The sequence below is a fragment of the Penicillium argentinense genome (genome assembly GCF_028826775.1).
Source record: "Penicillium argentinense strain IBT 30761 chromosome Unknown utg000009l_segment0_segment0, whole genome shotgun sequence".
Classification (NCBI taxonomy): domain Eukaryota; kingdom Fungi; phylum Ascomycota; class Eurotiomycetes; order Eurotiales; family Aspergillaceae; genus Penicillium; species Penicillium argentinense.
In genome coordinates, this window is record NW_026622668.1 from 691,085 (window position 1) to 718,566 (window position 27,482).

The following is a 27,482-nucleotide window of genomic DNA, read 5'->3' on the forward strand; positions in this document are numbered from 1 at the left end:
AGAATCATCCCCACGAATATAATTTAAAGGGCTTCAATACCCACAAGCATATAATAATCGTATACCACACTCAAACCTAGGCCCTTAAAGCCCATCCAGAAGACCAAAAAAGGCAGACTCATGGCACAGAGTCACGAAGATGAGTGGGAAACCCACCGCGAGGAGCTCAAACATCTGTGGCTCGACCGAGATTGGACTGCCAAACAAGTTCAAAAATACATGTCCCAATGCTACGGCTTCTACAGAAGGTCAGTCGTAAAAATCGCGAGATGTGTTGCTTATTGTATGAGCAAAAAGACTAATTCCACCCAAGTGAAAGCCAGTTTGCTCGTCAATTCAATAAATGGGGGTACAAGAAAAACGCAACCAGAGAAGACTGGCAGTTCGTCTCATCTCGCCAGGAAAAACGAAAGCGGGATGGGAAAGACCCCGGGTGGGTTTGGATGCGTGGAAAGCGCGTCCCTGACGCCAAAGTCAGAAAAGAGATATCTCGCCATGTTCCATTATCTTCAAAATATTCGGGGATAGAGACGTCTGGTACGTTACAACTGTGTTGTGGTCTTGACCTGGAAGATTTAAGCCAAGATTCAAATGCTCATTTGTAGTTTCAGATCCCAAGACACCAGAAGGAATTCTTGTGTGCACACCTGGAGCGCAACCTCACGATATTGGCACTGAACCCGATAGTCAGGCAACTCTCCTACTGAACGACTGGTCACATACCCCCAGCCTTGAGTTTCCGAACTGGGTAATCCCAGAAGCGGTGCAGCTCAGTAGTGCGCCCTCTCCACCGCCGATCATTCTGTCGGATCCGAGTTCGTTAGATTTTATCTTGCAAGGGGACAGAGAGCCTGCTACAGATCCGTTCAATCATACCGGCAACATATTTGAATGTGATATGCCTATTTCTTTTCCTTCTGTTACATCAGAAAGCGCAGATTGGGGGGTTCAGCCCCAGAACTGCATAGCAAACACCGAGAACGAGAGCATGGCCGAGGAGACTCGCCTGATTCTCTCGCAGCAGTTTAAATCGTCTGATGTTTCAGACGGGCCAAGTTTCTTTTCGAAACTAGAGCCCATAACATCTGAAAACTTCAACCTCGGATGTGCAGGAAAAGCCAAAGCCTCGATCCAATCCCCCTTGCGAGATAAGTTGTTCGACTATCTCAATTACTGCATCTACCTGTCATCGAATAATCATCTTAGCGACGGTTCAACTGCTAAGTTGGTATCCCTTATTGCAAAATCCCGTGCCTTTTCTTTGCTGAGAACACTTTTGAAATCAAACGACACAGCAGTTGAGATCTTCATGGGAAATCTTCTGGGAAGCGCAGCAGGATTAGGAGAAGTTGAGATTTGCGACATTTTGATCCAAGCTGGGGCGGATCTCGATTGCTTGACTGGAGATGTCGTGCCAACAACAGCTCTTCACCGAGCTCTTCAAAAGGCCCGGAATGAATGTGTGACATTGTTACTGGAAGCAGGTGCAGATCCAAACCTGACCGTTGACAAACAGTCTCCACTTCAGGTTGCATGTTCTGTTCGATATCTCAACCCACTTGAACGAGTGAGTCTTTTGTGCAGCTTCGGAGCTGCTGTGAATCCGCCATTTAAGTCCTCCCGTCTTTCACCCCTGCAGTTGGCGATTCGAGCAGAGGATACTGAATTAGCCCGATATCTCTTGAAAAAGGGGGCAGATCCTGATTTCTTTGCCAATCCAAAGAGTGGGACACCCCTTCAACTTGCAAGCGCGTTTTCTGAAAATTCAGGCATGGCAGAGCTTCTACTTGAAGCAGGTGCAAATATTAATTCACGCTCGGGTTACCAAAAGGGGAACCTACATGCTGTTGGCACCGAGGATAGCGAGATGGATTCGGATTCAGAATCCGATTCGGATTCTTACTACTCTGCCAATGACGAGGGTGCAATATATCTGGCTGAAAGTCTCTCATTCTCTTTCATGCCCCCTATCCTTATCGCATCCATTAGAGAGAACTGGGAGGTTGTTCAGCTTCTGTTGGACGAAGGAGCCAAGGTAAATCCTAGCTGGAGAACATGCAAGACAGAATTGTTGGACGATGAAATGTCACCTCACACGACCCCGGTCTTTACTCCGCTACAGGCAGCTGTCCTCGCAAAGAACATCACCATGACTCGCATGATTTTAACTCACGGTGCTCATATTGATGCTAGACCGAAAGGAAATCAAGGTCACACAGCGCTTCAAATAGCTGTGATGGTTATGAGCGAAAGAATTGTTGAACTGCTCTTGGCAAAAGGGGCAGACGTTAATGCTCCTGCAGGCATACTTTACGGGGAGACTGCCCTCCAGGCTGCAGCAAAACATTCTGACACCAAGATCCTGAGGATTTTACTGGAAAATGGGGCTCATGTCAATGCTCCTCCATCTAAGAGGAATGGAAAGACTGCTTTGCAGTTTGCAATAGCAGCTGGAAACATCGAGGGAGTAGAAATACTTTTGGATTCTCAGGCAGCTGTGAACACCGACCCATATGTCACCGGTGGCGTAACCGCTCTCAAAGAAGCCGCTCGTCTCCAAGACCCAGCAGTTAAGGAAGAAATACTTCGTCTTTTGATGCGTGCAGGGGTAGATACCGAAGTACCCACAAACCAAAGTCGCAATGCTCCTTTACATTCCTTTGTCGAGTGCGGAGATCTTGAAACAACAAGAAAACTTCTTGAAAAGGGTGTAAACCCCAATCCGGGATACTCTGCCAAATCATATCTCACGCCTCTGCAAGAAGCTTCAGCACAGGGCCAAGAAAGCCTCGTGGAGCTATTGATAAAGCATGGAGCTGATATCAATGCCCCCGCTGATCCATATAAGGGGCGCACTGCCCTACAGGCGGCAGCTGAGAAGAATAGGCAGTCGGTGATGGATCTCCTCTTGAAATCTGGAGCAGATATCAAGTCTGAAGCAGCCTCTTACGGGGGTATTTCAGCTATTGAAGCGGCAGTCGTGACATTAAACGAGAAGCTCGTTCGCGTGCTTCTTGCGAAATGTCCCGACGCTATAGTTTCTGACCAAAAAGCAAGACATCGAGTCTTAGCTTTAGCCTTGGGGAAGGTGATGGTTGATGTGTCTCTCCTTGAACTTCTACTCAAGGCAGGAGCATGCGCTGGAAATAATGAGGTTTCCACAAAGGAAACCTCCATCATGCAGGCTGCAACATATTGCAAATTTGACGTGTTCCGATGCATATTGGCTGCATGTGCTAACCCAAACCAACGCTGGATTCGCGATTCCCCTGGTGATGTGACAGCTATCCAGGCTGCTGCTTCTCGCAATAATATTGATGTTGCTCGGGTACTCCTCGAGAAAGGTGCTGATGCCAATGCCCCAGCAAATAAACTTGGCGGTATGACCGCCTTACAGACAGCAGTATCAAAAAATAATTTTGAGATGGTGGAGCTCTTGATACAACATGGTGCAGACGTCAATGGTTTACCTAGCCCCATCAGGGGTCGTACGGCGCTTCAGGCTGCTGCGGAAGGCCGACTTGTTAAGCTCTCAGAATATCTCATAGCCCGTGGAGCCAACGTCAACGCCCCGGCAGCACATAACAGGGGAGTCTCAGCGCTGCAGGGGGCGGCCATCAAGGGAAACATCCGCATTGTGGAGATTTTGCTCCGGTGCGGAGCAGAGATAAACGGAGCACCCGCAATTGAGCAAGGAAGAAGTGCGATAGAGGGTGCGGCGGAGAATGGCAGACTCCACACTTTGCGATTGTTGCTGGACAAGCACCCAAATACGGAAGAATTTGATATCAGGAGAAAACGCGCATCAAGGTTCGCCCAAGCAAACGGTCAGGTGGCCATTGAGAGATTTTTGTTGGCTTATCGAAAACATAAGTTCGGAAGAGAGGGCCAGGTGGGCCCCTTTCTGGGTATCAATTTGATAGTACCAGCTAGTGAAATTATTCCCACTGTTCGACATCATGTCGGTCGTCAATGTGTGTTGCGCATCTGTGCATGTAACGTCGATGTGCGTGCCGAATACGTCCCCGTAGAGTTTGTTAAATGTGTATGTGGCGGGGACATCGAATCCAATCCGTGGGCGTCCTGTGTAGTCTAGGTAGGACGATACGTTCAGGCCAATGCCGCTTGTATGCAAGGTGGGATACAATGTGTCCCCCAATGAGCCAGATTCTGGCAACCATGTCGACAGGAAGCCTGGGTAGTCTGATTTCCACTTGACTGATGTATTGAGTCCCACTATATACGCACTCCTAAACAGGAACGCATCTAAAGTCGCGAGATTGTAGGAAGTTGTAGCGACGTATGGTGAAGCATGTCTCTGTTCTTGCACGACCTTGAGAATCGTTGCCAAGGGCCAGCTCGCTGTTGGGTTATAAAGGGATTGCTCCACATTATGAACGCCAAATATGGCCACAGTTGCTGTGGTAGATAATGTTGCGACGATTGTAAGAAATAGAAGGAACATACGAGTAACATGGGACCAGCCATTTCTGACTTGGTCCATTCCACGCGGTATAGTCAATGGACGGAGATAAAAGGGAGCGACACCTTCTTTGCGAAGTATAGCTTCCCGCGTGAGCAACCCATCGTCAAAAGCAAGGCCTGCCGTCACCAGTATCCCAACTGCAGTTCCTAAAACAGCGCAGCCGACATTCCACTGGGATGCACTAACATTGGTGGCTGGAAAACCCGGCGTGGAGACTTCACCGGCCACTGGCTGTTTCACATTCACATAGACTGCGAATGCCAAAAGCGCTGTCACTGTTACAGTCACAAGCGAGCTGGTCATCAAGACCATCGAGAGATATTTGATCTTCCCCATGCTGGGCGTGTGGTTTGAACATTGGAAATCAGGAGATGTATCGAGGCCTGTTCATGAAAAGACAATGCAACTTTAATAGCGATAAGGTAGACGAGGCTTTCAAGGGGCTTAAAAGTGGCACATCCACCAAGGACTTGGCGCCAAGACGCTATCTTTGAGATTCTCGTATTCTGAACACACCTTCCGTGTATCGTTCCTAAATTTGTCTACTGGTTAAGCTAGTGTCGGGCATTGATCCCCCTGGTATGTTTTTGATTGGGTAACTATCTGTGGGGCTGAGCCGACAAAAAGGATCTGCAGGATTCACGGAGGCTCGAGTGTCACACCCATCATCAGGGGCCCAAGAGATGCATCCTGGAGGTTGTGTACAGAGTACCGATGAGCCACCAAAAGAGGCTCCAAAATATCTCTGTGCGTTTATTGACTAGACATTGGGATTATCAAGAGTCCTTCTAATCAGAGGGATTGTCTAGCTACCAACGGACAATCCCCGTCTCCAGGAAGAAACATGACCGGGTAAAGTATAAGAGAAACTGTCGGAACAGCTTTCGGACCCAATCACACGCACGAATCACCGATACCTAGTCGTCTGCATTGGTTGTGTTCGTACACACACAAATTTGTAACTAGGTTAGTCAACTACAATCTGACAATTCCTTACAATACTAATTCTCCACCATAACGACAGAAACCAACCACGAAACAGAAATAGGTATCCTGCGCCAAGTTGACCAGCAATCCTCCACTACACTAGTTATGTACAGGAACTTTCAAAGCCTGAGTCAATAGACTAATTCAAAGCTTTGTTTAAAACTAGAACAAACAATCCTGGGGGGTGAAGGAAATACGGCTCTATCATTGTTCATCTCGCCTGTTTCCATTTCCACTCCATGGAAGCCCATTCACACGTACCCCGGGCAGCATTAGCCTGATCCACCTGTACTGCCTTTTGGAATTCAGCTGCAATTGCTTCGAGATCCACATCTTCACTAAGCCCGCCAATTTTGAGCGCCAGTTAAACTGAGCAGTTCAATGCCAAGCGTGTCAACTCTTGCAAATACGGCGCAAAGTTGAGGTCATTTGGTCTTCATATGACGAATCAATGATTCAAAATCCTCCTCGGAGCAATATGGGTCATCGCCGATGATTCTTTAGCATTTACCCTTCGTTGTCGAAATCACTTCATACATTCATTATTTTAGTGAATGATCTACCGCCGATCGACAAATATCCCTTGGTTCGACCACGTAAAGATTCAATATACGGTCAAAGTGAGCCCCGATCATTGTGAATATCACATGAGTCCAAAGATTGTTCTCCTGTGTCCAAAGAAGTTTCGTAGGTTGTTCATACTGCTCAATGCGATGTGCGTTGCTTTTAGAGGCAGGAGTTGAGTTTCTGAGGTCGTGGATAGACAGACAATCGTCGGTCGAAGGCTTATTTAGGCTCGAGCTATGCCAATCTCCTCGCTAAGAATGAAATACAAGCAACCGGTTTTCAATCAGACGCAAACTCCCCATGTTCATTTGCCGATTGATTCATTTGGACGATCCAAAAAGTGAATTAATTACATGATTAAAGCTTCAGTCTAAACTAAATTGACCACAGAGGTCGCTCCACCCAGAGATGCTCAAATTTCAAACACATACTACTTAAACGCTGGATTTTCTGCTGAGTTTCTTGGGGGTTTATGGTCCAGTTTATGGTCCAAGCTAATTGCTGATCTGATACAAATCATCTTCCATGTAATAAGTTAATATCTTCAAATTATGGGTTCAAAATTCATCAGCTTTAAGTAGCGACGGGATGAGCCGGTCGTGTCAAATGAAAGTGGCCAAACTCTGCGTAAAACGCGACGCGTCCATAAATTGCAGAACTTGTAAATATCCGACCAGTTCATAATAAAAATTTGCAGTGTGTTCCGAGACAACCTAGAGACAGACTACTGCACCTTGCGTCATGTTGTGATGTTTGGTCAAGCGTTTGACTCGGCGGATTTGAAAGTTCGGGCGGATGCAGGGGGCCAAAGGCGTCTCGAAATTGATGGGTATGTTACTTCTAACGTTTCCATGATCGATCTCACACCCAAATAATCCATTCCCGCCAATTCTGCACTATTGAGTCAAATCGTCCAAATCTAATGTTCAAGGTGTCCAAAGAATTTGACGAGCTCACATTCATTGCCTTAGTAAATTGACTACTCCCTGTAGTATATAAGTAGTATTGGATTTACTGGCTTACTCGTATAGAGCTGTGAAATGGCTTGATGGTTCGCTCCCGCTCGGCACACAACAACAACAATTTTATATTGTCTCTTTCGCGGGCAGGTACCTGTAAGATCCAATAGAATTCCCGCTCGACTTGTATTGTCATTCGTTTACCCGCTGCTCTAATAATATAGTAACATTCGAAAGCAGATTACCGGAGGGTAATGTTATGGGCGGAGAATGATGAAAAGATGACGAGGTGATAGGATTTTGTTTGTAGAAAGGTAGAGTAATATCACAATTCACAGCCTGTCAATCTCAAACCCATCTGGCACCTTTGGTTTCCGAATCCGTCCCGACCGCGCCTGCGTATTCTCTTCAAGGGCCATTGCTGTCAGTGAGAGACTATTATAAGCCCTAGAACTTGTCTTGCGTCGCTAAGCAAGGTCGTGGTAAATCAAGAGCACTTTTGCTCCGACGCGATGATTTCGGGTGAAAACGAGATCGGCCATGCTCGATAGCGTAGCAAGATAGTCCTCGCTGAGTTTGGTCATTCGAGTCTCCATAACCTGCGTCGAGAGCTTCTCGGCCTTCACATACGTTACAGTACAACATTTCTGACAGGAAGCTCTACATGGTCCCACGATTGACATAAGAGGTTCTTCTCATTTTGTCAACTCTTCTAACGGGTTTCTCTCCGCGCGGCATGATTCATACCTGTAGTGTATTCCTGTTTGGGGCTACATGTGTCCGTATCTAATATAAAAGGGTGCTTATGATTGCTCAGGATTCGCAGAAGAATAACATGTGATCGGGTCCATTTTATCCAACTAGTACCCCAGTTCGTAGGTGGACTCGCGGTCTTCCTGTCCGTGTTTGATAATCCATATGGGATCCCAATACAATCTGGATTAAATAGTAACCGCTGCCCAGACAAAGTAGCATTCGCAGGTTGTCATGACTTAACTAGCCACACCTAGAATCGGCAAAGTGATTAGAGGGATCACACCTGAGCTTAGGCAATAGATAGACACCATGGTGGGGTCTACTGAACGAATTATCGAATTTGATCAGAAGGTTCAGAGTCCATGGGACGAAGTTTCTTCGTCGGGTAACTTGGAGTCCTAGAGCTCGACCGCTTTGAAGACAATGTAATAGCGTGCCTTCTTTGAAGCAGTTGGACAATCTCTTGATGGCCTTCCAACGAAGCGGCCTGGAGAGCATTGCCGTATATGCCGCCCTGCGCGTTGACGTTCGCTCCCTTGTCTAAGAGCAGTTGGACAATTTCTTGATGGCCACCTGATGAAGCGGCCTGGAGAGCATTGCCGCATTCGCCGCCCTGCGCGTTGACGTTCGCTCTTTTGTCTAAGAGCAGTTGGACAATCCCTTGATGGCCTCTAAAAGACGCGGCCTGGAGAGCATTGCCGTACTGGCCGCCCTGCGCGTTGACGTCCGCTCTTTTGTCTAAGAGCACTTGGACAATCTCTTGATGGCCTTCCAACGACGCGGCCTGGAGAGCATTGCCGTAGTGGCCGCCCTGCGCATTGACGTCCGCTCCCTTGTCTAAGAGCAGTTGGACAGTTTCTTGATGGCCCCAAAACGAAGCGGCCTGGAGAGCATTGCCGTAGCGGCCGCCCTGCGCATTGACGTCCGCTCCCTTGTCTAAGAGCAGTTGGACAGTTTCTTGATGGCCTCTAAACGACGCGGCCAGGAGAGCATTGCCGTACTGGCCGCCCTGCGCGTTGACGTCCGCTCCCTTGTCTAAGAGCAGTTGGACAATCCCTTGATGGCCACCTGATGAAGCAGCCTGGAGAGCATTGCCGTATTCGCCGCCCTGCGCGTTGACGTCCGCTCCCTTGTCTAAGAGCAGTTGGACAATCCCTTGATGACCTCTAAACGACGCGGCCTGGAGAGCATTGCCGTATTCGCCGCCCTGCGCGTTGACGTCCGCTCTTTTGTCTAAGAGCAGTTGGACAATCTCTTGATGGCCATTTAATGACTCTGCCTGGAGAGCATTGCCGTAGCGGCCGCCCTGCACGTTGACGTCCGCTCCCTTGTCTAAGAGCACTTGGACAATCTCTTGATGGCCTTCCAACGACGCGGCCTGGAGAGCATTACCGTATTCGCCGCCCTTCGCGTTGATGTCCGCTCCCTTGTCTAAGAGCAGTTGGACAATCCCTTGACGGCCTGCCACCGAGGCGGCCTGGAGAGCGTTGCCGTATTTGCCGCCCTGCACGTTGACGTCCGCTCCCTTGTCTAAGAGCAGTTGGACAATCCCTTGATGGCCCCTAAACGACGCGGCCAGGAGAGCATTGCCGTAGCGGCCGCCCTGCGCGTTGACGTCCGCTCCCTTGTCTAAGAGCAGTTGGATAATCTGTTGATGGCCACCTGATGAAGCGGCATGGAGAGCATTGCCGTAGTCGCCGCCCTGCGCGTTGACGTCTGCTCCCTTGTCTAAGAGCAGTTGGACAATCTCTTGATGGCCACTAAACGAAGCGGCCTGGAGAGCATTGCCGTGGTCGCCGCCCTGTGCATTGACGTCCGCTCCCTTGTCTAAGAGCAGTTGGACAATCTCTTGATGGCCACTAAACGAAGCGGCCTGGAGAGCATTGCCGTGGTCGCCGCCCTGTGCATTGACGTCCGCTCCCTTGTCTAAGAGCAGTTGGACAATCTCTTGATGGCCACTAAACGAAGCGGCCTGGAGAGCATTGCCGTAGCGGCCGCCCTGCACGTTGACGTCCGCTCCCTTGTTAATAAGATCTCGTGCAGGCGCTATGAGCCCAAGAAAGCAAGCATAATAGAGCCCGGACCCTTGTGGAAGACCAGGTTTAGGCCATCTCCTATCCGGCTGATACAAACTAGCCCATCGTTGGAAAGTCGATTCCTTTTCTAGGAACCTGACTGTTACTCGAACTATATCTTTGGAAGCCTGGGCCAACGCAGCATGGTTTGTCCAGAGTTCCGCCGCATATCTTGCCATCGGAAAACCTCGCTTGATCTCTCTGTGACTACCGTTGATGTCCGTAAGATAGGTCAGGCACGTCCTCGTGATGGGAATGCTGGCAGTCGTACTTTTGAAATGATTCTGTTTCAGAAGGTACTCTTTGACGGAAAAGTGGGCAAGATGTAACTCTTTATCGGTTGCGTCAACGACTGTCACTAAGCTGGGACAGTAATCCAAAACATTAGTCTCGTAAAACAGTCGACGCTTGATGTCAAACCCTCGCGACTCGTTTTCGATTTGCGTCGCTATTACTTCTTTAGCCTCGGCCAGCTTGAGAGGACGCTTGGAGTGCACTAGAAATTGTAGGAGGCGTATCGCGTCGCTTTTTAATTCCGTCGGTATGCTTGCAATCATGTGCCGGTATGTCTCATCTAGGTTTAGCGGCAAAGATACGAGAGCCTCCTCCATAGCTGCCTCGTGGCGACATCGAGCCAGGCTGTCCAATTGACAGAACGCCCACCTGAACCTAAACAGGGCGTCAGCAAACCGTCAGCATATCGAATCGAAGAAATAATATCTTACATCCCGTCTGCCCCGTCGCCAACTTTCCTCCGGATTCTCTCTAGCAGCTCCGGAGACAAGGGCTTCTCTTTAAAATCGCGCCGCTGAGAAAGCTGTGCTGTGACCCATGATCGGATATCCGCGTTGACAGCGTGTTTGTCAAGAGAAACGCAGTTTTGATTTCCTATCATTGGGGGAATATCGCGTTGGAACTCGGATTCAGGTCGACCGGTATAAAGCAGCAGGACATGGCCCAACTCCGGCCTGGACACCACGTCCTTGATCCACAGGAGAACGTCATGTCTTATTTTGGATTCATCTAATGCGTCAAGAACGATTGAGACCTTCTTCTGGACAAGCAGCATTTTGAATACAATATCTGAGAGCGCCTTTATCGCAGGTTGGTCGCTGCCATTTTGGTGTGCTTGAAATAATGCATCGAGATGAATTGCAGAGCTAACCCCGCCTTGGTAAAGTTGAAAAGCAAGCGACCGCAGCATGCCATCCACAGTCTGCTTTGTGGTGTCACTAAAGTCAAAGAAGAAGCTAAGGATAAGACGGTCGTTTCCCTTCGCAAGGTGATCAAGCACAGTCGCACTGAGAACCGTCTTTCCACACCCCGCAAGTCCGTACAGCCATAAATGCTGACGCGACCCCGAGTGCCACTCCTGGAAAACCGGGTTTTCCAGAAGCCACACACCTGTTCCACTATGGCGGAGTGTTCTCGCGTGGTTGGCGTTTGTAGACGGATCCGGGGGACAAAGCCAGCGCTTGATCTTATCGGTATGAAGGTCAGACCGGATGGAATCAGCTGCAGCTTTCGTTGCAACGGTCATCTGCTGCACGCCATCGATCTGTTGTTGAACTACTCGCAGTCAGGACGTATTACAATTTCAAACATTGTTCGGTCTCGTGTATTTGCGCCCTAGTGAACGAAACAACAACTAACCTAATTGAAGCACTTCCAGTGCCCTCTTGGTCTCTTGGACCTCCGCGGTCGGCACGTACGCCAGAAGCTCCTTAGCATAAGCAGCGGCAGTCGCCGAGGCGTAGCGCTGCCATCGATCGTTCTTATGAGAATCGGCGTAGTCGCAGATCCCTCGGATCACAAGACAGGGAAAGTGGTTCATCAGGCCGGCCGCTTCCATCTCAAAGCAGATACAATCCTCGCCCAGGTCAGCAACAATCCGATCGCGCGCGGCAGCGTCTTTGACGAGTGTGTTACCGGATGCGATGGTCCCGTAGTGGATATCGGGGTCGGTAGTGTCTCGAGGATCGCGCTGAACCTCATCAGCAGTGTCGCAGCCCCGACAGTCCGGGCCGAGGACGTGGTCGCATGAAGACTTGAATAGGCGGTCGTTGTCGAAGCCTTGGTGAGCATAGCCAGGATTTTGCTTGGATCTCTTGCCCATCTTCGGGTTCTTCTCCAGCATCTCTTGAAGGAAGCAGGGAACCTTAGAGTCTTTCCGCTCGTGATCGGCCTGGATGCTGGTAAGCGCATTGAGGAGGACCGTTGGAGGCCGTCCGAGAAAGCCTTTGCGCTCACGCTTGTCCCCAGACTTTGCTTTTATCAAGTCGTACTGGCAGACGCCGCCTGTGGTCCCACAGGGCTGGCTCACGACAATGTCACCTAGCCGGATATCGTAGCCCTCCTCCGGTCGAGCGATGCCACCGCCTATGCCCACCAAAAGACCAACACGGATGGATGACAAAGAGGCAAGCAGGCTCGAAGCTGTAGTTGCAGCCGACGTGGTCCCGTAGTTTCCGGCGGCCAAAGAGGCAATCACGATGTTGTGCTCTCCCACGCGACCCCAGGTATAAACGTTTGTGTCGGTTTGGTGCCGCGTGAAGCTCGTTGGAGCTGCATGCTCCTCATCTAGCATCGCTTGTGCAGCGGCCCGCTCGATGGGAAGAGCGGCGATCCAGGCGATGGCATAAGAATCGGGGCTGTCGCGGGTGTTTTGGGATGCCATGGTGCGGAGGGAAGTGCACGAGGCTGTCAGATAGGCCGGTGGAAAGACAGAGTTCTGCGGTTAACTTCGTCGACGAGGAAGCTGAAGTTGAGTCACACGAGGAGAGGCGGAGAAGTGTTTGTGGGATATCGTTTATCACTGCCAGTCAAAGGCCGCAACCTTGCCAGTTGCCATGCATGACTAGCGCTATCACCCACAATGACCTCCAGCTGGATTCGTACTTATTGCATCCCACTGTGGATGGACGGAGGCAAGCTGAAAAAAGAACAATGTTATGTCAGCCCACAACAACAGGTTCTCGCTAGTGGCGCACGCACGTTGGGGGCCATGAGCTGTGGATGCTTGCATGCAGAACCTTCTCGCTGGCTGAACGACATGACTGGGTGTTCAGGGGAAGGGGGGGATTAATGCCAATGGAAACTGCCTCCCACATTGCCCGGTGACGTTCTGAGCTTATGGGTGCTTATTCCAGATCTGGAGTATCGATGTCATGATCCAGTAAATTTGCGTTGTGTCGGAAATACAGCCTGCAGTTTATCTTGGCACAACCTATTTAAACAGTGTTTCCCCAAGCCCTGCAGCTGCAACTGGCCGTGAATTATTTCAAGTTCCGGTCTTTATTCCCCCATAACTCCGCCGCTCTACGATACTTTCACCGTCATCATGTCTGACTCGGACAAGACAGGGCCCGCTTGGGGTAGATTACTGATTGAGCAGTACTTTATAGTAGGTTTATATCGGAATCATTTTCTCCTTCAGCTAGGGTATCTTTCTAACTCTCCAAAGCTAAACTGGGACTTCTCCTCGACCGAAAATCCAGACCAGCAACGAAGCAGGCTTGTCACTGATTTTCTCAACCTAAACATTCTTCCTCTTAAATGGTTCAAAATTCCCAAAGACCTCCCTGCCCAGGGTTTCGGGTTTCGACTACCTACAACAGAAGAAATTGATATAATTCTTCGACCTTATCGCTGTGAAGAATTGCGATGGTACGCAATGGATCCATATCCAGATGATATATGTCCCTATCTCTTGCGTACTTATTATAGCACCTCAGAGGACCAGAGAGCCAAAGATGATGCGCAAATGGAAGAATGGATCGACACAGAAATATTTGGGGAAGAAGCTGAATGGGCTGTTCTCGACAGTGAGGACTTATTCAATTTTGGCCCCGGTCCAGACTCCTGGCGCCGAATCTACGATATCCTACCCGAGCTCGCTGGTCCGCTTTTAATCCAACCTTCTCGCTCTAGTGATGGTGAACGTATAGTCAAGCGCGTCCCTGAGCCAAGCGACGACATCTTGAAGAATATGTACCCTTATTTCAAGAGGGATCTCGCTATCGCAAAAGAAAACGACCCCGGAGCGTGGCTTCATGAGCGGGATTCAGTAATTGAATCAACTGGGACGGCATTACAGAAAGTTGCTACAAGCACGTATATGATCATTGCAGATGAGGAAGCCTTCCAAACGGGAAAGCTCCTGGTGCTTTATTTAGACGGCTTTCGACGGGTTATTCGTGAGGCCCGTATTGATGGCGAGCGCGACGATATCGGTAGTATTGTCGGGTCATGGATGGAAACGAGTGATCTTTTGGAATATTCGACTCTTTCGGAGAGATATCGAGTCAACGGTGATCTGGGGCGCGAATTGTATCAATTGACTGAGGTCCTTGCGGATCTGTGAGGGAATGAGGAAGCTCTTGGTTGCCGCGCTTCAAAAATGTACAAATCTGCGGAGAAGGATTTTGCGTGTCTTGGGGTTACTAGCAAGGAATAAATTGGGATAGATGACTGGGGAGTCCCTGGATTTCTGATAATACCTTCTCCAGCTATTTGGTGCGCCAGAAACAAGAAATACTAGTAATGTCATTTAAGAACCTTGGGGGCATTCAAGAAGTTTTTGGTTTAAACTTCTGGAAAGCTATAACACAATCTAAACTCCACTAGTAGTACGATCTTACTAATAAACAGACAAGGCAACTTCAAGTTGAATCTTGGAAGGTTCAAGTTGGAACGCAGAGGATTCCTGCCAGTGAGACTGTGCTGACTTCAACTTCAAGTTGACGACTGAAGACGTTGGGCATACCGTGGTGCACTTCTTACACACAGGCGGCTACGAGACGGTCAGCTCGACTCTTGGCGAAGGCACATCAGATCTCGCCAGAGAATACAAGAGGAGCGTTCTAGTCTACCACGCATCAAGGAATTGGGGCCTGACTGACCTTGAAATCCTTGCTAAACAAAAGATGAAGCACTTAGATGATGAGGTTACTGTTCTTGAAATACTGCGGGCTGTGAGGGACGTGTTCTCAAGCCTCCCCGCAGGTGAAACCTGGCTTCCAAGTTACATTCAAGGAAACCTGCAGCGATTACTTAAGCCTGAAGATCGAGGGCTTGGTTTACGCGAGTTCTAGATAATGCAGTGATGAAAATGATTCTCGAGATATTATCTGTTCGCTTATGTTCTATGAAAGAACAGCGCGGTAAGTCACCTCCTACAAATTAACGATACGGTAATCAGGCTGAGCCGACTTTTTGCGGGATCATCAATGAAGATACCGAACGGCATCATTTCAGATGAATCTCTTTTCCAAGGGCCTGTCTCCGAAGAGCCTGAGTATATCTCCGAAGTGCCTGAGCTTGTCTACGAAGAGCCTGAGCCTGCCCCAGAAGAGATCCCTGATGAAGGAGATAGCGAACAGTGGACCATTCCCCAAGTGCCTGCTAATGCCGACGGCTGGACGCGCGCTTCTTTGTTACCCGGAGGTACGCCTGATGCCGAAATACTACAAGAGACTCCTGATCAGAGCCACATAGCGAGGATTTCATGGTCGGACTTAACTCTGTATGAAAAGTGGGGGAGTTTGTCTTCGAAGGAAAGGGCTAAAAGTCCTAGCGAGCTTAGGTCTAGAGGACTTCCTGTCCCAAGAGAGACTGGTTTCATTTCAATAGTTGCAGCTTGAGAGTGATTTGGAGCAGCTTCACCCAGGTAATCAAACCGTTTATTTCCTGTTCATAGATTCGTAAAGTGCTAAAAGAGAGATGTTGATCTACAGGTATTGAGGTAATCCTTGGGCCTGGAGCAAGTTGGGGGGTTTCGCTGTCTTGTTTAATGGAGGGTAAAAACGAACATGAGTGGCTTCAACCAATTCTACTACTCAATTATATGATTGGCTCGATGTTACTCCTTTCTCCACTTTGGAGTAGCACGGTCTCCCCAGTAAGTCAGGACAGACCAGCTAGTCCGGATGGGCAATGGTTGATGGAGGGTGGTGGCTAGACGTAATTGGCTAAGTAAGACCGTGTTCCTCTCTTAAGAAAGAAAGTATTCAGACGATGGTCTACAGTGGCTTACAAAATCGGCTTGCGCTTTTACACACTGAGACACACTCTTTCCGAATATTTTCAAGGTGCTGAAGGAACGAGTTCATATTAGACGGATTAGAAGCCATTGGATGCAAGCCGTGGACTGCGAAGACTGTGCAGGGAGAACCGAGTATAGGAAAGGGACGTGACAAAATCGGTCTAAATCTACCTAGGGAAAGAGTCACTGGATACAACTCCGGAAATAACCAGCCGGATGGAATGATATACTCTGCTAGAATATACAGTGGAGGATGTTTTCTGATGCCCAAGAAATGGACACTGCTATCACAATCACCCGTCTCAATGTCCACTAATATTGACAAGTCGTCTAAACTGAACAGATTGAACGCATCAGTCCGTATCAATGTCCGACCCTGATTCTTTTGTGCGTGGTACGTAGTATGGTGTGTGACCACATGCGAATCCCTGCTGTTGTATGTTTCCGCCTTTTTTTATATATTCCTCTGCTGCATTACCTCTCAGTTGCGTTGCTGCAAAATGAGGCTGGTTTGAGTCAAGCTGTGCTGTGGCTCATCGTCCCAACTTGTCAGGGCGATGTGATTTGGGGTGCATTAGGACTTGGCCAGTTCGTGATCGGCGGAGATGGCTAAGTCAGTGAGATATGGAAATCTGAATCCCATCTTGGCCTTTGAAGGCGGTGGTTCGAGCGGAATGTCCGTAACTTTTGAAGGGAATTGCCTCACTCCTACCGTTTTGGGACGCGGCGCTCTTTCCTGCCGCTGCGTCAACAACATGTCAACACAAATGGACCGCCGGTCGGCCGCTTCTTTCGCCTCTCCAAAATCTCCTTTGCGCAGTATTCAGTACCATCGGTACCTCATATGCTACAGCATTTGCAGTATGTTTTCCTCATTCAGTACTCGCGGCCGGCTCCGCAAGTCCATGTCAACTCGATCCATCCGAAAACCTCGACTTCCTCCAGATGCAGTCGTTGTCAACCCCGACGTGGCCAAGCTGCACGCTGCTGCGGCCGCTTCGAGTGCGATGCGCTCGAGTCAACAGCACTCGATCGAGTCCAGATCCTCCTACGATCGGCTCGGTGGCCCGGCACAGATTGCGATTCCACGACGACGAGCGAGGTCCAGTCTTCACCAGACCGAGGACAGCTCTTCATCCTGCGGCGTACCGACAAGACCCCTAACCACACCATGTCCGTCCATCGAAACCGAGGCTGTGGAAAAGATCCACGCTCGTGAACGTTCGGTCATGCTGCCAGCAACCAGGGAGCCCAATGGCCTGGACGGCAGAGACAGCTCCGTCCCCTCTTCATACCGTCGACTGCGCAAGGCAAAATCGATGTTCTCGACCAGACAACGACCGTCACCTTCCCCGTATGGAACACCGCCGCTGCCACGACGGAATGGCATTGATCTTGACCGGAGTCCGCAGTTCATTCTGCCTCGGACGATGAGGAACTCCCCATCTTTCACTCGAGGTGGTAATCGCGAAGGGTCTCGGGCAATCCGACATTCCAAGAGTCACGATACGGCTATTCAACTTGCTCGTGATCAATTCCTCGACGAGATCGACGAGGTAGATGCCCGGCCTCGACGTTCTTCGTTTTTCATACACCGGCGCAAGAGAGAAGACAAACCGTTCCGAAAGACATTCCGAGTCACAAGTGAGACGAGCATGGGAGCAAAGTCCCGTCGGGAACAGCCTCACGGAAGACGACGGACCTTCTCTGCATCTTTCAAGAACGGTCTCAAGAGGGTGTTTGGTATCTCCAAGCCGGTGGAGCAAAAGACCGAGTCTCTGTGTGGATCGGATGATGCGATTGCTCCAACGGTCATCAGCGTTGCCAAAAGTCTAGTTAACTGTTCTGCTAGTGAACATGTGGGTGATACTCAGGAGCTGGAGACTAGCCCGCTACGAGTCCCACGAATTTCCCCTAGCCGTGTCAGTCTGGCTACTTCCAAGTCGCGCGTGACAAGTTGGGCAGATTCGACGGTAGCCAACACGGTCCTGACTCGCAAGACGGGTCATCGCCAATCCTTGTCGTTGATTGAGGAACATGATGGCCTAAATAAGCAACTACCCCAGGTTCCCTCCGTCCCTGTTGATCAGACTTCGCCCACGGCAAGGATATCCGCTTCTCGCAGATTCAACGACTGGGTCGACAGTCATGACTTGTACAATGCTTTGATGCAACAAATTGGACGACAGGCTGTACAAGACCCAAACGAGGATATCGTGTTTGGCACCGTCCCCGGGCACCGTGTGATTCCCGAGCGCACTTCTTCTGCATTCTCGCGTCGCAGTAGACGCACAGTCCGCCATGTTCCCAGTGAGGAATCGTCGACGCCTGGATCATTTGCGACTGCTCTTGCCGGTAATTCTATATCTCCACACAAACATTATATTCGCCCGCTTAGATACATTCCATCGCCAAAGACGACATCTCCAATTCAACCTGGACAGGAAAATCGACCGTTGAGTGCCAATGTGGACGGGACATCACCTTTTTCGCCTCGTCCTCGTGGTGGGGACTCGGATGATGAGACCGGAAGTGTCATTGTTCTTCACCATGGGAATTCGAAAACCGTGGAAGACTCTCCCAGTATCTACTCGCAAACCACCAACGGAGGCACGCCGATCAAGGACACCACCGCTGATCACACAGAGGTGCCGGGAACGGCGACCATTTTTACGTCTGAGAGAGCCATCTACAGGTCCCCGAAGCGTGGGTCCAGCTCAAATCCGTTGAAAACCCAGGTGCAGCCAAGCGTGGACTGGCAGCAGTGGATGAGTTCGCAAATCGAGAGAATTGAATCAACAAGCCCGACACGAGAGCATGTTCGCGAGGAGGCTCAATTCCAAGAAGATGACGATGAGATCTTCATGGGTATGATGCGACGAGCACCTGTTCCCGGCAACAAGTCGACTGGTATGCCGTATATCACTGGTGAGCCTGGTCAGGACGCAATGCGGCCGGTTGAGGAGTCCAGGGCAGTATCACAAAACAACTTTTCACGTCCATTCAGCAGGGCTTCCAGCGTACGGACGATTCACCCATCCCAAAACGTCGACCCTATCCATCCTCTGAGGACTCCATCCAAGCTTCTGAAAGTCGATAGCGCCGCCAACGATGTCGTGTCTCCACCCATCCGGGTTCTCTCTGGTCGGGATCTGTCGCCGATGCGCATGAGAACCGCCAATTCGCCTAGTCTTCAGGAGTCTCCAACACCGCAGCGCAAAATGACCGAAATACAAAAGCGGAACTTGAATGCAGATCAGTATCGACGATATTCGGCCCGACGTCCCATGGTGGCAATCGGCCAGCCCAGCTCATTCCGGTCTATGAAGAGCTACCGTGACTTCCACGCAGCCAGCAATGAAAACAAATGGCAGAGGGAATCCCATGATAGGATGATGGAGGAGTACTACAAGGGTCAGGACGGACAGTCTACGGTCTCCAGCAAGCATATGGTGGAGATGTTTTTGAATAGTCGGCGGCGTCCAGCCGGGACAGAAACGTCAGAGAACAAGCCTGGTGAGGCGTTCATTTGATGGTGCCGAGTTGGCATTTCGCTATGGTGCTGCTTTGAAACTTGTAGCCTGGTAATATTCTTCCTTGTCGCTCATTTGTGTTCATGTCCGCAGGCCGATGTATACATCCGGGTGCAAGTATTGTAGTAAATTCATAATGAAAACAGACATTCCATTTTTAATCAATTAACTTCAACATGATACCAGTCGAGGGACTTCAGATAACCTCTCTTCCCCTCTTATGCGAAATTGACAAATTTGCAGTGTGTTTGTCGGGTTTGTCTGCCCGACGAATTCCGTGTAGAGGCTGCTGCCCGTGTGCGAGATGTGAGCCAAGTCTGACCTTGGCACTTGCTGTCTACGGCAATCAGTGTCCTGGGCAGCATTTAACGCTGTGAATATGATTTTGAGAAGTAGGGAGGGTTCCAAAAAGAAAGTGTCCGAAAAAAATTGCTGACGCCTAAAGCGAAGTGCCAAAAAAGATCTCTCCCTCGGGGAATCGAACCCCGGTCTCCCGCGCTTATCGGTGTTAATGACAAGCGGAAATCATGACCACTAGACCAAGGAAGACGTGATAGCCGAGTTACCGCTCGACCACTTGGTGTTGGTTGATGGGAGGGGCTAACTTTTTAAATTTTATAAGCCAGGTTACTTTGGGACGGCTCCATTTTTCCATGATGTTTCCATGATGCTTTTCTTCCGCAAACTCCACAGCGCGGAACGCATCGCATTCAATGTGATGATTCTATTTATGTCTTCGATGGTCAAATTATACTGTCTCATAATTTGTTCGTAATCCCTATTCAATAGTTATAATTTCAGATATAATTTCAGATCCGCGGTGTGTGAGATTGTGCAGAAATATATCTTCAGCTATTTCGATGCTCTACGATAGTATTGTTGTCCTAACAAAGTGTTCTCATTATGACATTGAACTATAAACCACTCATGTATTTAAGGCATATTGTTGCCTTTCGCCCATATGTATCACCCGTTGTCACCGTTGCACATGCCTGGTAGAATGCGGAAATAGAAGAATCAAGTGTAATAGCACTCTCAGATATTAACTAATTAAAACATAAGGAAATCGCCCGCATATCCATTGTCCATCCAAACCTCGGGTATCCATCCGTATTTTTAACCTGCATAAACCTATCAAAATCCTAGCACGAGAGGTTGCGTATAAATCTTCCTACTACCAGTAGAATACGAGTAGGCCACATCTACTCAACATAGTTGGCAGGGAAATATCCCTGCACACCAGCGAGCTCACCCTCCCACCAATCATCCGTACTGCTCGTTTTCTTCATAACACGAATGCGGTCACCCTCGCGGAACACCAGATCCCCATCACCCTGCCCGTCAAAGTCATACATGGCCGTGACAAAAATGGGACGAGGTGGAGGCGGGGGCTTCTTCTTCTTCAGTGCGGCCATGGCGAAGGGCTCCCCATTCGCGAAGGGGATGCTCGGCCCGGCGTTGAGGGAGCTGTGTTGGTGGCTTCGCTGGAAATGATCCTGCGGCGGGGCAGCAGGAGAGAACGACACGCCGCTGGGTAACGGGGTGGTTGTTTGCGGGGGTGGCATCGAATCCGGAGGCGGCGTGTAAGAGTCACTTCCTGATGGCAAAGGCGACGTGCCCGAGGCTACAGAGACGGAGTTCCGGGCTGTCATGTACGAAGAGGCTGGCGACGAAACCTCAGATCCGCAGGTGACTGGAGTGGGCATCGGGCGCTGGGGAGCAGGGGCACCGCGAAAAGAAGCAATGGAAGGAATGGAAGAACGCGAGGACGTCGAAACCGTCGTTGCCATGCTGTTGGTGCGACCCTGAAGAGTGGGGCGTTTATTCTGTTCATTGGCCTGCGCCTGTCGAATTGCCTTGCCCTGCGCGAGGCAGCCCATGCCTTCGATCTGGCCTCGAATGGGGTCGTGGGCAAGTTCGAAGTCGGTGGTAATTTGGTCCATCGGTGCTGGCGGAACTGGGAATCCATTCTCTTCGCAGAAGGAGAGGAGTACCGTGTAGTATGTTCCGAGCATGCGATTTTGGATCTCGACCTGAGCCTTGAGGATGATGGGAGCCAGCGAGAACAGGAGCGAGATCAACGTCGGCAGGCGACGACGCAGGTCATCGTCGGCTGCTTGGTACACCTATGCATCGATGTTAGTATATTCCTGCTCATTATTGCCCAGGTGGCAACTATGTGAAGGAGGTGTATACCTCTTTGGCGCTGGCCAGATCCGTCCTCGCCTTGACGAGGTTGGCATTTTCGCGTTCGGTCCGCTTGGGCTTGTGAATGAGGCTGTCGACCTTGCCCTGGTAGACTTCGAATTCGGACTGTAGTGAAGGGTTAGTTGCTGACTTCAGATATCCAAGTGGGATGTTGAGGCCGTCCGTGCACGCCCCACTCACCTTCTTATCGTTCCGCTTCTTAATCGTCTTCTTCATCGGCGCCAGGTAGCTCTTTGCATTTTCCGCCGGCTGCGACATGCGCTCCTCGACGACCTCGAGTTCCTGGATCATCTCCTCGCGGAGATCGTCATACTCCTTGCGCATCCGGTTGGTTCGACCGAGGAGCGTCGCGTCGGTTTCCACGGGTCGATGCGGGGAGGGTGTTTCAGCGGAGCCGGCGATGGGAGCATAGAACCCATCGAATTCATCCATCATGCGGCTTTGGAAGGTGGCGATGGACACCCAGGCATCGCGCCAGGCTTTTGTCGAATCCGCGATCTAAAGAGACACCAAACGGAAGTGTTAGTGATGGCCGCGTCACTGTAGAATAACAATGCCAGGCAAAAAAGATGGCACCTACCCTGGACAAAAGCATGTCGGCATCTTCGAAATCCTTTAAGAGCACGGCGACCTGGCTGTCGTCGGCCGTCCGCTTGGTGGTCATCCGACCAAAACGCATCTGCATGCCCTGCATTTTGGCAGCCTCACGGTTGGAAGAGTCTGAGGCGAGAAAGCTTGGGGGCTGGAGCCTCAAGCTGGAGCTGGAGCCGACACTGGAGCTTGGGGACGCGCAGCAAAAGCAAAAAGCAAAGAACAAGAACAGTTCAAAAGACACGACAGTAGGATCACAAGCGAGCATTGGACCGGACCAGCCGTTGAAATTGATCAAATCGAAAGCGTGTGAAAAAGAAGAGGGGAAATGAGAACGGCCCCCGAAGAGAAGGGCGTTTCAGCCTTCTCTCTGCGGCTCTCCACCTAATTTTGGCCGGGGAAGATGCAGGGGTTCCACCCGGGCGAATGGGCAAATTGATCTGTAGCTACGATGACAACGCATCATACCCAAGGTAGATGTGACTGCACAGAATCACAAGCGATCCTACAGTTGCCGTGTGGGGGCGAGTCCACCCACCGCACAAGTCGAGAGTGCTGTAGTTGGCAAGGCATACTTGGAGTCCGCCAGCGGGTCCACCGCGGCGGCCACTGCTCCACCCGCAACTTCGATCTTCCTCCTCGACTTCCTGCACCTCGTCACCCACCTCCACCTCCCTCTCGGCATGAGGGACCCTGTCGCCGCCCCCACGTTCGTTATATCCTAACCCTCATGTCTGTCCCATCGTCCGCACCGCGTGTTACCGCTCCGACCTCCTCCCAGACTCCCGTCACCGCGTCCGTCGTCAAGTTCCGATGTTTATTCACCCATGACCTGCGCCGCAAGTCGAAACGCTGGCAGGATGGCTACCTCCGATACCATGCCTTCAATAAACGAGTCATGGTCTATGACGAACATGGCAATTACATCGGCGATCATCACTGGCGGGCCGCCGAAGAGGTGCAAGACGGCGACGAGCTGGAGCTCGATAAGGGCGTGTTGATTGAAGTCGGCGAGCGCATGAGCACCACGCAGCAGGATCTCACAAACTTGTTCGAGAAGAAGCGCTCCAGCCAGGCGTCCCCAGGAACGCCATCTCACTACAGAGACTCCCAACCCTCGCAACCGCCGCGTCCAACGCCGACCCCCGTTCGAGCTACCGGCGGATCCTCGCAGTCGTTTCGTTCGTTGAATGACCTGCTGGGGATTAAACGAACACCAATTGGCCATCTTGTGTCCCCGTACGAAGAACGTCATCCTCCACCGACGCCAAGCCTTCCTGGATCCTCCGCACGACCCCCCAAACGACCGCGAGTTTCAGCCGAGAACCCCCGGGTAGGAGTAGAAATGTGCCGGCGGAAGTCGTGGACCTGACGGAATCGGAACAAAGACAGACGGCACCACCGAGTCCCCCTGCACGGGAAGTAGTGAGACGTCAGCAGGACACGAGGCCTAACCCGCCTATTACGCCGCTCGAAAAGCCAAAACCGAAACCGAAAGAAACGCCTCGGATTCCCAATCCTCCGAGTAATCCTGCCAGTACACTTGCGAAACCGTCTCTGCCCCTGCCATCAGAAACAAGACCGCGACCTCCAAATTCTACTGCTCACACGGCGCGTGAGGATGCCAGTGTCGAACCGTCTAAACATCGCGACCTCCCGAATAACGATATTTCACGACCCTCACGCCCAAATAATGATCAAGAGCCACCAAAGAAACCCGGCAATGTTTTGCGCATGGCAAAGGAAAAGCCCCGTCGGAAGTTGATGTACAATGCACTATTGCCTACTTCGAGTAGCAGTGACGGGTTTCAAAAGTCGTCCTCGGTTTCATCAATGGGCCCTCCCATGGGCCCTCCCAGCAAGCGAAGCCATCCTGCGTCAAATCCGAGCCCTAAAAAGTCGGAGTCAGTACATGCCCGCAATATCTGATTGCCTACTGTACTAATTACCCCGTAGACCAACTAGCGTCCTGACGCAGGATCCGACATCTACCAACACGGAGTTCATACCCTCAGTGTCCACCCAATCCATCCTCGAGGAGATGGCGGGCAATCCAGGATGTGGTTCCGATAAAGGAGGAAGCCAACCAGCACCACGAAATCTCCCTGCGAAGAGATCCCTCGACGCACCACTACGAAAATCACTTTCTGATCCCACTGCATTTACGGGAAGTCCCAGCCTCCAGGCTCGGCCCACAATCATGCGAAGCGCACTGAGTACTACTTCTGAACAGGCAGAAGAAACCGAGAATGAGCAAGGGCCCTGGACATCAGAGGCATTAGATCTTTTTGATTTCTGGCCCCCGGGGCGGCCTAAGCCTTACTGATTTGACCGATGTGAGATCTTTTCTTGGACATTTTTAATACCCATTGTTCCGCATTATCCAGTTCTTATAATGCAGCTTATCATGCCCGCATTGGATCGTGTACATTCTTATCTTCTTATGACTTGATACCCATTTAAAGCAATGAATCGCTATGCATACCCATAGCTTTTATCAGCGGGAGGAAACATCACTGTACAGAGCGATCAAACGTTCACCTTGAATGCTTGTAGTTCCTCTAATACCATAAAATCAAATAACAGCACCACCTTCACAGACTAAACCCACCAATCTAATCACTCTTTTTGACTAAAGTCCCAGAAATATACGGCATAGCCGTCCAAGAAAACGATCTCTCCAAATCCACAACCTCCCACCCCCCATCCCGGTCCGCCACCTTCCTGAGCACACTCTCCGTATCCCGATCAAGCGCACAATCCCCAATAAAAAAGCTCCATCCAAGCAACTGATAAACACCCTGCGCAATCCTTGCAAGAATCGATCCCTTTGCCGTTCGCCACGGATTAACCACATGCTCCGTAACCAACACCTTCCCACCCGGCTTGAGCAGGGTATACAACTCATCCACTGTCTTCTCCATCTCCGGCACCGAGCACAGAACACGCACGCAGATAATCGTATCGAAGATTCCTTTTCCAGTCCGCTCATACTCATCCACCACACCCGTTCCCGTCTCCCGGAGGGCAGGGAGAAGTTCAGACGAGGCAGCGCCGGAGGGGAGAATGTAATACTTATCCGCGAGACCTTCAGCCGCCGCTCTCCTAGCGAGCTGTGCGTGTAGTCCGACGCAGGGCTCGGGCCCGTATATTGCTGTGATGGACGGGGAGCGGAGGAGGGGCATTTGCGTGCCTGTTCCTGGACCGATGTCTAGGATGATCCCGTTTGCTGCTTTTAGGAGTGGCGGGATGAGGTCCGAGGAGCCGTGGGCGTTTTTACTTGGTTGGGGTGAGTCTTCTTCATTTGCGATTGTAGTGGTTGGTGGCGGGGCGTTTTGTGCGGGGGCTGTGAGGAGTTAGTATATTCTTTCTATTAGGTGATTTGGTCTAGTCGATCAGATGGTTGATATAATGATTGGATGGGAGGAATATCACGCAAGGTTTTTTTTTTTCTTCTTTCATTGTGCTGGTGAGACTTACTGCTGAATTCCACCCAGAACCGACCAAATGCCTCATCTCGCAGTCTGCGGGTGGCGAGGATAGGCGCAAGGATCTCGCCCTTCTGGAAGACGGCCTCGACACACACCCGGATATAATCTGTATTTCGTAATGAGTTAGCGTGATTGATCCAAATTGCTATGTTGGAAGTAAAAGAGGAATGAAAAGGGGAATGGAGGTAAGAAGAACTGAGAAAGGGAGTAGATGCAACCTCACGCCCCAACAACCGTAGGTCGTAAGCGAGGGTCTCTTGTAAGCCAGCGATGAAGTATTGCCAGGGAATACACAATGACTTTATCATTGCATTAAACCATTGCGAGAAGATTTGAAGAACAATAAAACGAAATGATGCACGAGGCAAGTTTCAAACACCGAACAAAACCAAACGCCGAAGTTAAAAGTCGAACAATCTATTCAGACGACTATAAACAAATACTCACGAGACATAGCCCAGGTCATAAGTGGAGCGGGCTCAAAAAGGCCCTTAATCCGCTCACCGAGGGGAGGGGGAATATCGCTCGACATATTGCAAATCGTTTTGCTGGGATGTGCTGGATGAGTAGAGAAGAGGATATCCACGGGTCGAAGATATAGGCCAAGTGGGTCATGTGATTTGATACTGGATGTCGGGGCATCATCCTCGTCTACGATGGCACCATCGGTATAACATTGGGGGCGGGATTATCTACGTTGACGCGTAGCTTAGTACGTCTTGTATTTGCGTATCTGATGTCTGGGTCATACAGATGGGCGAGGTAGGTGCATTGCATCCCATATGGGCCTGTTGGTAACCCTGGCCTCGGAAGTGAGTCGGCTCCGATGTGTGTTCAGTCAACAGTTGGTAAGACTACTTCGGATTTCTCGGCTATTGAATGAACTTTGCTAGATGTCCTCCGTAAATTATCTCCCACGACCAGCATCTCGAGGCTTAACCGGCCATGATATTTGACAGAGGCGAGGGTGGGCTCTAAACTTTAAGGCGAACCTACTACATTCATGCTATTCTTGAAGCATTGATGACCGCTGTGCTATGTAGACGGTCATGCTTGATTTTGCTTTGTATACAGCGAGGGGCATCGTGAGGGCCGTTCTCGACGAACCAACCGCTAATCAGAGGAGCAAGTGGCCGTGTTTTATTACGAGTGAAATCTGCAATTTGTCTAAATATTGCTCGAAACGACGTCGGGTAATAATTCGGATGAAATGTTTTATTGAGGTAGTTCCATCGCAGCTATTTAGATCAAGTAATAGACCGGGTCTAGACAAATGAAATGACGTTTCTATCATGATCGTGTGCGTTTATCTTTTTCTATCAATTGGGACTTGGAAAGAAACTCGCTCTACGCATGGATGACAAGACAGAATCATAACGAAGACTAATATTTTTAGTAGGCTCACGTTCTGGTGCGTATGGCACAAACGATGAAGGAACACGATCACAGAAAGAGTGGAACGGCAATCGAGACAGAATTATCAACAGAAAGAAATGTAGAAAAGCGTCTGAGCAGATTGAACATGGCTGAAAAGAATATGCAGCACGAATTGATCAAGGAGGGACGGTGATAGGAGATGGTGCATGGTCCGGAGAGACAAGCGGTAAACAAAAAGGAAAGGTAGAGGTCAAAGTAGTACTAGTAGGTGATGGCATGACGGATGCACATGCAAAAAGCGCAACATGGTTCATGCAGAAGGTGTAAAGAAGAACGTTCACCACTGCACCTTCTATCTTCGTCCAAGTGGATGCAAGTTGGTGCAGTGGTGGGCAGGAGAGGAGCTTGT

General features: G+C 50.2%; 9 protein-coding genes across 9 annotated transcripts; 5 read left to right on the forward strand and 4 right to left on the reverse strand.

Moving 5' to 3' along the window:
• Nucleotides 1–120: 120 nt before the first annotated feature.
• On the forward strand, nt 121–3,808 carry N7532_007855 (ankyrin repeat-containing domain protein; the record flags this gene model as incomplete). The annotated part of the gene is made up of 3 exons (XM_056620347.1): nt 121–248; nt 314–537; nt 606–3,808. Coding segments are annotated over 3 exons (3,555 nt in total), but the record flags the coding sequence as incomplete, so codon positions are not given.
• Nucleotides 3,806–4,822, reverse strand: N7532_007856 (uncharacterized protein; the record flags this gene model as incomplete). The annotated part of the gene is made up of 1 exon (XM_056620348.1): nt 3,806–4,822. One exon carries the CDS (start codon nt 4,820–4,822, stop codon nt 3,806–3,808), a length of 1,017 nt encoding a protein of 338 aa, XP_056471154.1.
• A 3,264-nt stretch (nt 4,823–8,086) lies between these two features.
• On the reverse strand, nt 8,087–12,507 carry N7532_007857 (Pfs NACHT and Ankyrin domain protein; the record flags this gene model as incomplete). Its single annotated transcript, XM_056620349.1, has 3 exons — nt 8,087–10,499; nt 10,556–11,399; nt 11,484–12,507. The coding sequence occupies 3 exons, from the start codon at nt 12,505–12,507 to the stop codon at nt 8,087–8,089; spliced, it is 4,281 nt and encodes a 1,426-aa protein (XP_056471155.1).
• Nucleotides 12,508–13,170: 663 nt separating this feature from the next.
• On the forward strand, nt 13,171–14,193 carry N7532_007858 (uncharacterized protein; the record flags this gene model as incomplete). The annotated part of the gene is made up of 2 exons (XM_056620350.1): nt 13,171–13,233; nt 13,294–14,193. The coding sequence occupies 2 exons, from the start codon at nt 13,171–13,173 to the stop codon at nt 14,191–14,193; spliced, it is 963 nt and encodes a 320-aa protein (XP_056471156.1).
• An 865-nt stretch (nt 14,194–15,058) lies between these two features.
• N7532_007859 (uncharacterized protein) lies at nt 15,059–15,396 on the forward strand (the record flags this gene model as incomplete). Its single annotated transcript, XM_056620351.1, has 2 exons — nt 15,059–15,275; nt 15,365–15,396. The coding sequence occupies 2 exons, from the start codon at nt 15,059–15,061 to the stop codon at nt 15,394–15,396; spliced, it is 249 nt and encodes an 82-aa protein (XP_056471157.1).
• Nucleotides 15,397–16,628: 1,232 nt separating this feature from the next.
• On the forward strand, nt 16,629–19,406 carry N7532_007860 (uncharacterized protein; the record flags this gene model as incomplete). The annotated part of the gene is made up of 2 exons (XM_056620352.1): nt 16,629–16,708; nt 16,754–19,406. The coding sequence occupies 2 exons, from the start codon at nt 16,629–16,631 to the stop codon at nt 19,404–19,406; spliced, it is 2,733 nt and encodes a 910-aa protein (XP_056471158.1).
• Nucleotides 19,407–20,608: 1,202 nt separating this feature from the next.
• Nucleotides 20,609–22,308, reverse strand: N7532_007861 (BAR and SH3 domain-containing protein; the record flags this gene model as incomplete). The annotated part of the gene is made up of 4 exons (XM_056620353.1): nt 20,609–21,532; nt 21,603–21,719; nt 21,795–22,112; nt 22,195–22,308. 4 exons carry the CDS (start codon nt 22,306–22,308, stop codon nt 20,609–20,611), a joined length of 1,473 nt encoding a protein of 490 aa, XP_056471159.1.
• A 627-nt stretch (nt 22,309–22,935) lies between these two features.
• On the forward strand, nt 22,936–24,134 carry N7532_007862 (DNA helicase ZGRF1-like domain-containing protein; the record flags this gene model as incomplete). The annotated part of the gene is made up of 2 exons (XM_056620354.1): nt 22,936–23,538; nt 23,598–24,134. 2 exons carry the CDS (start codon nt 22,936–22,938, stop codon nt 24,132–24,134), a joined length of 1,140 nt encoding a protein of 379 aa, XP_056471160.1.
• A 686-nt stretch (nt 24,135–24,820) lies between these two features.
• Nucleotides 24,821–26,228, reverse strand: N7532_007863 (class I SAM-dependent methyltransferase; the record flags this gene model as incomplete). The annotated part of the gene is made up of 3 exons (XM_056620355.1): nt 24,821–25,551; nt 25,686–25,802; nt 26,144–26,228. 3 exons carry the CDS (start codon nt 26,226–26,228, stop codon nt 24,821–24,823), a joined length of 933 nt encoding a protein of 310 aa, XP_056471161.1.
• Between the last annotated feature and the right edge of the window lie 1,254 nt (nt 26,229–27,482).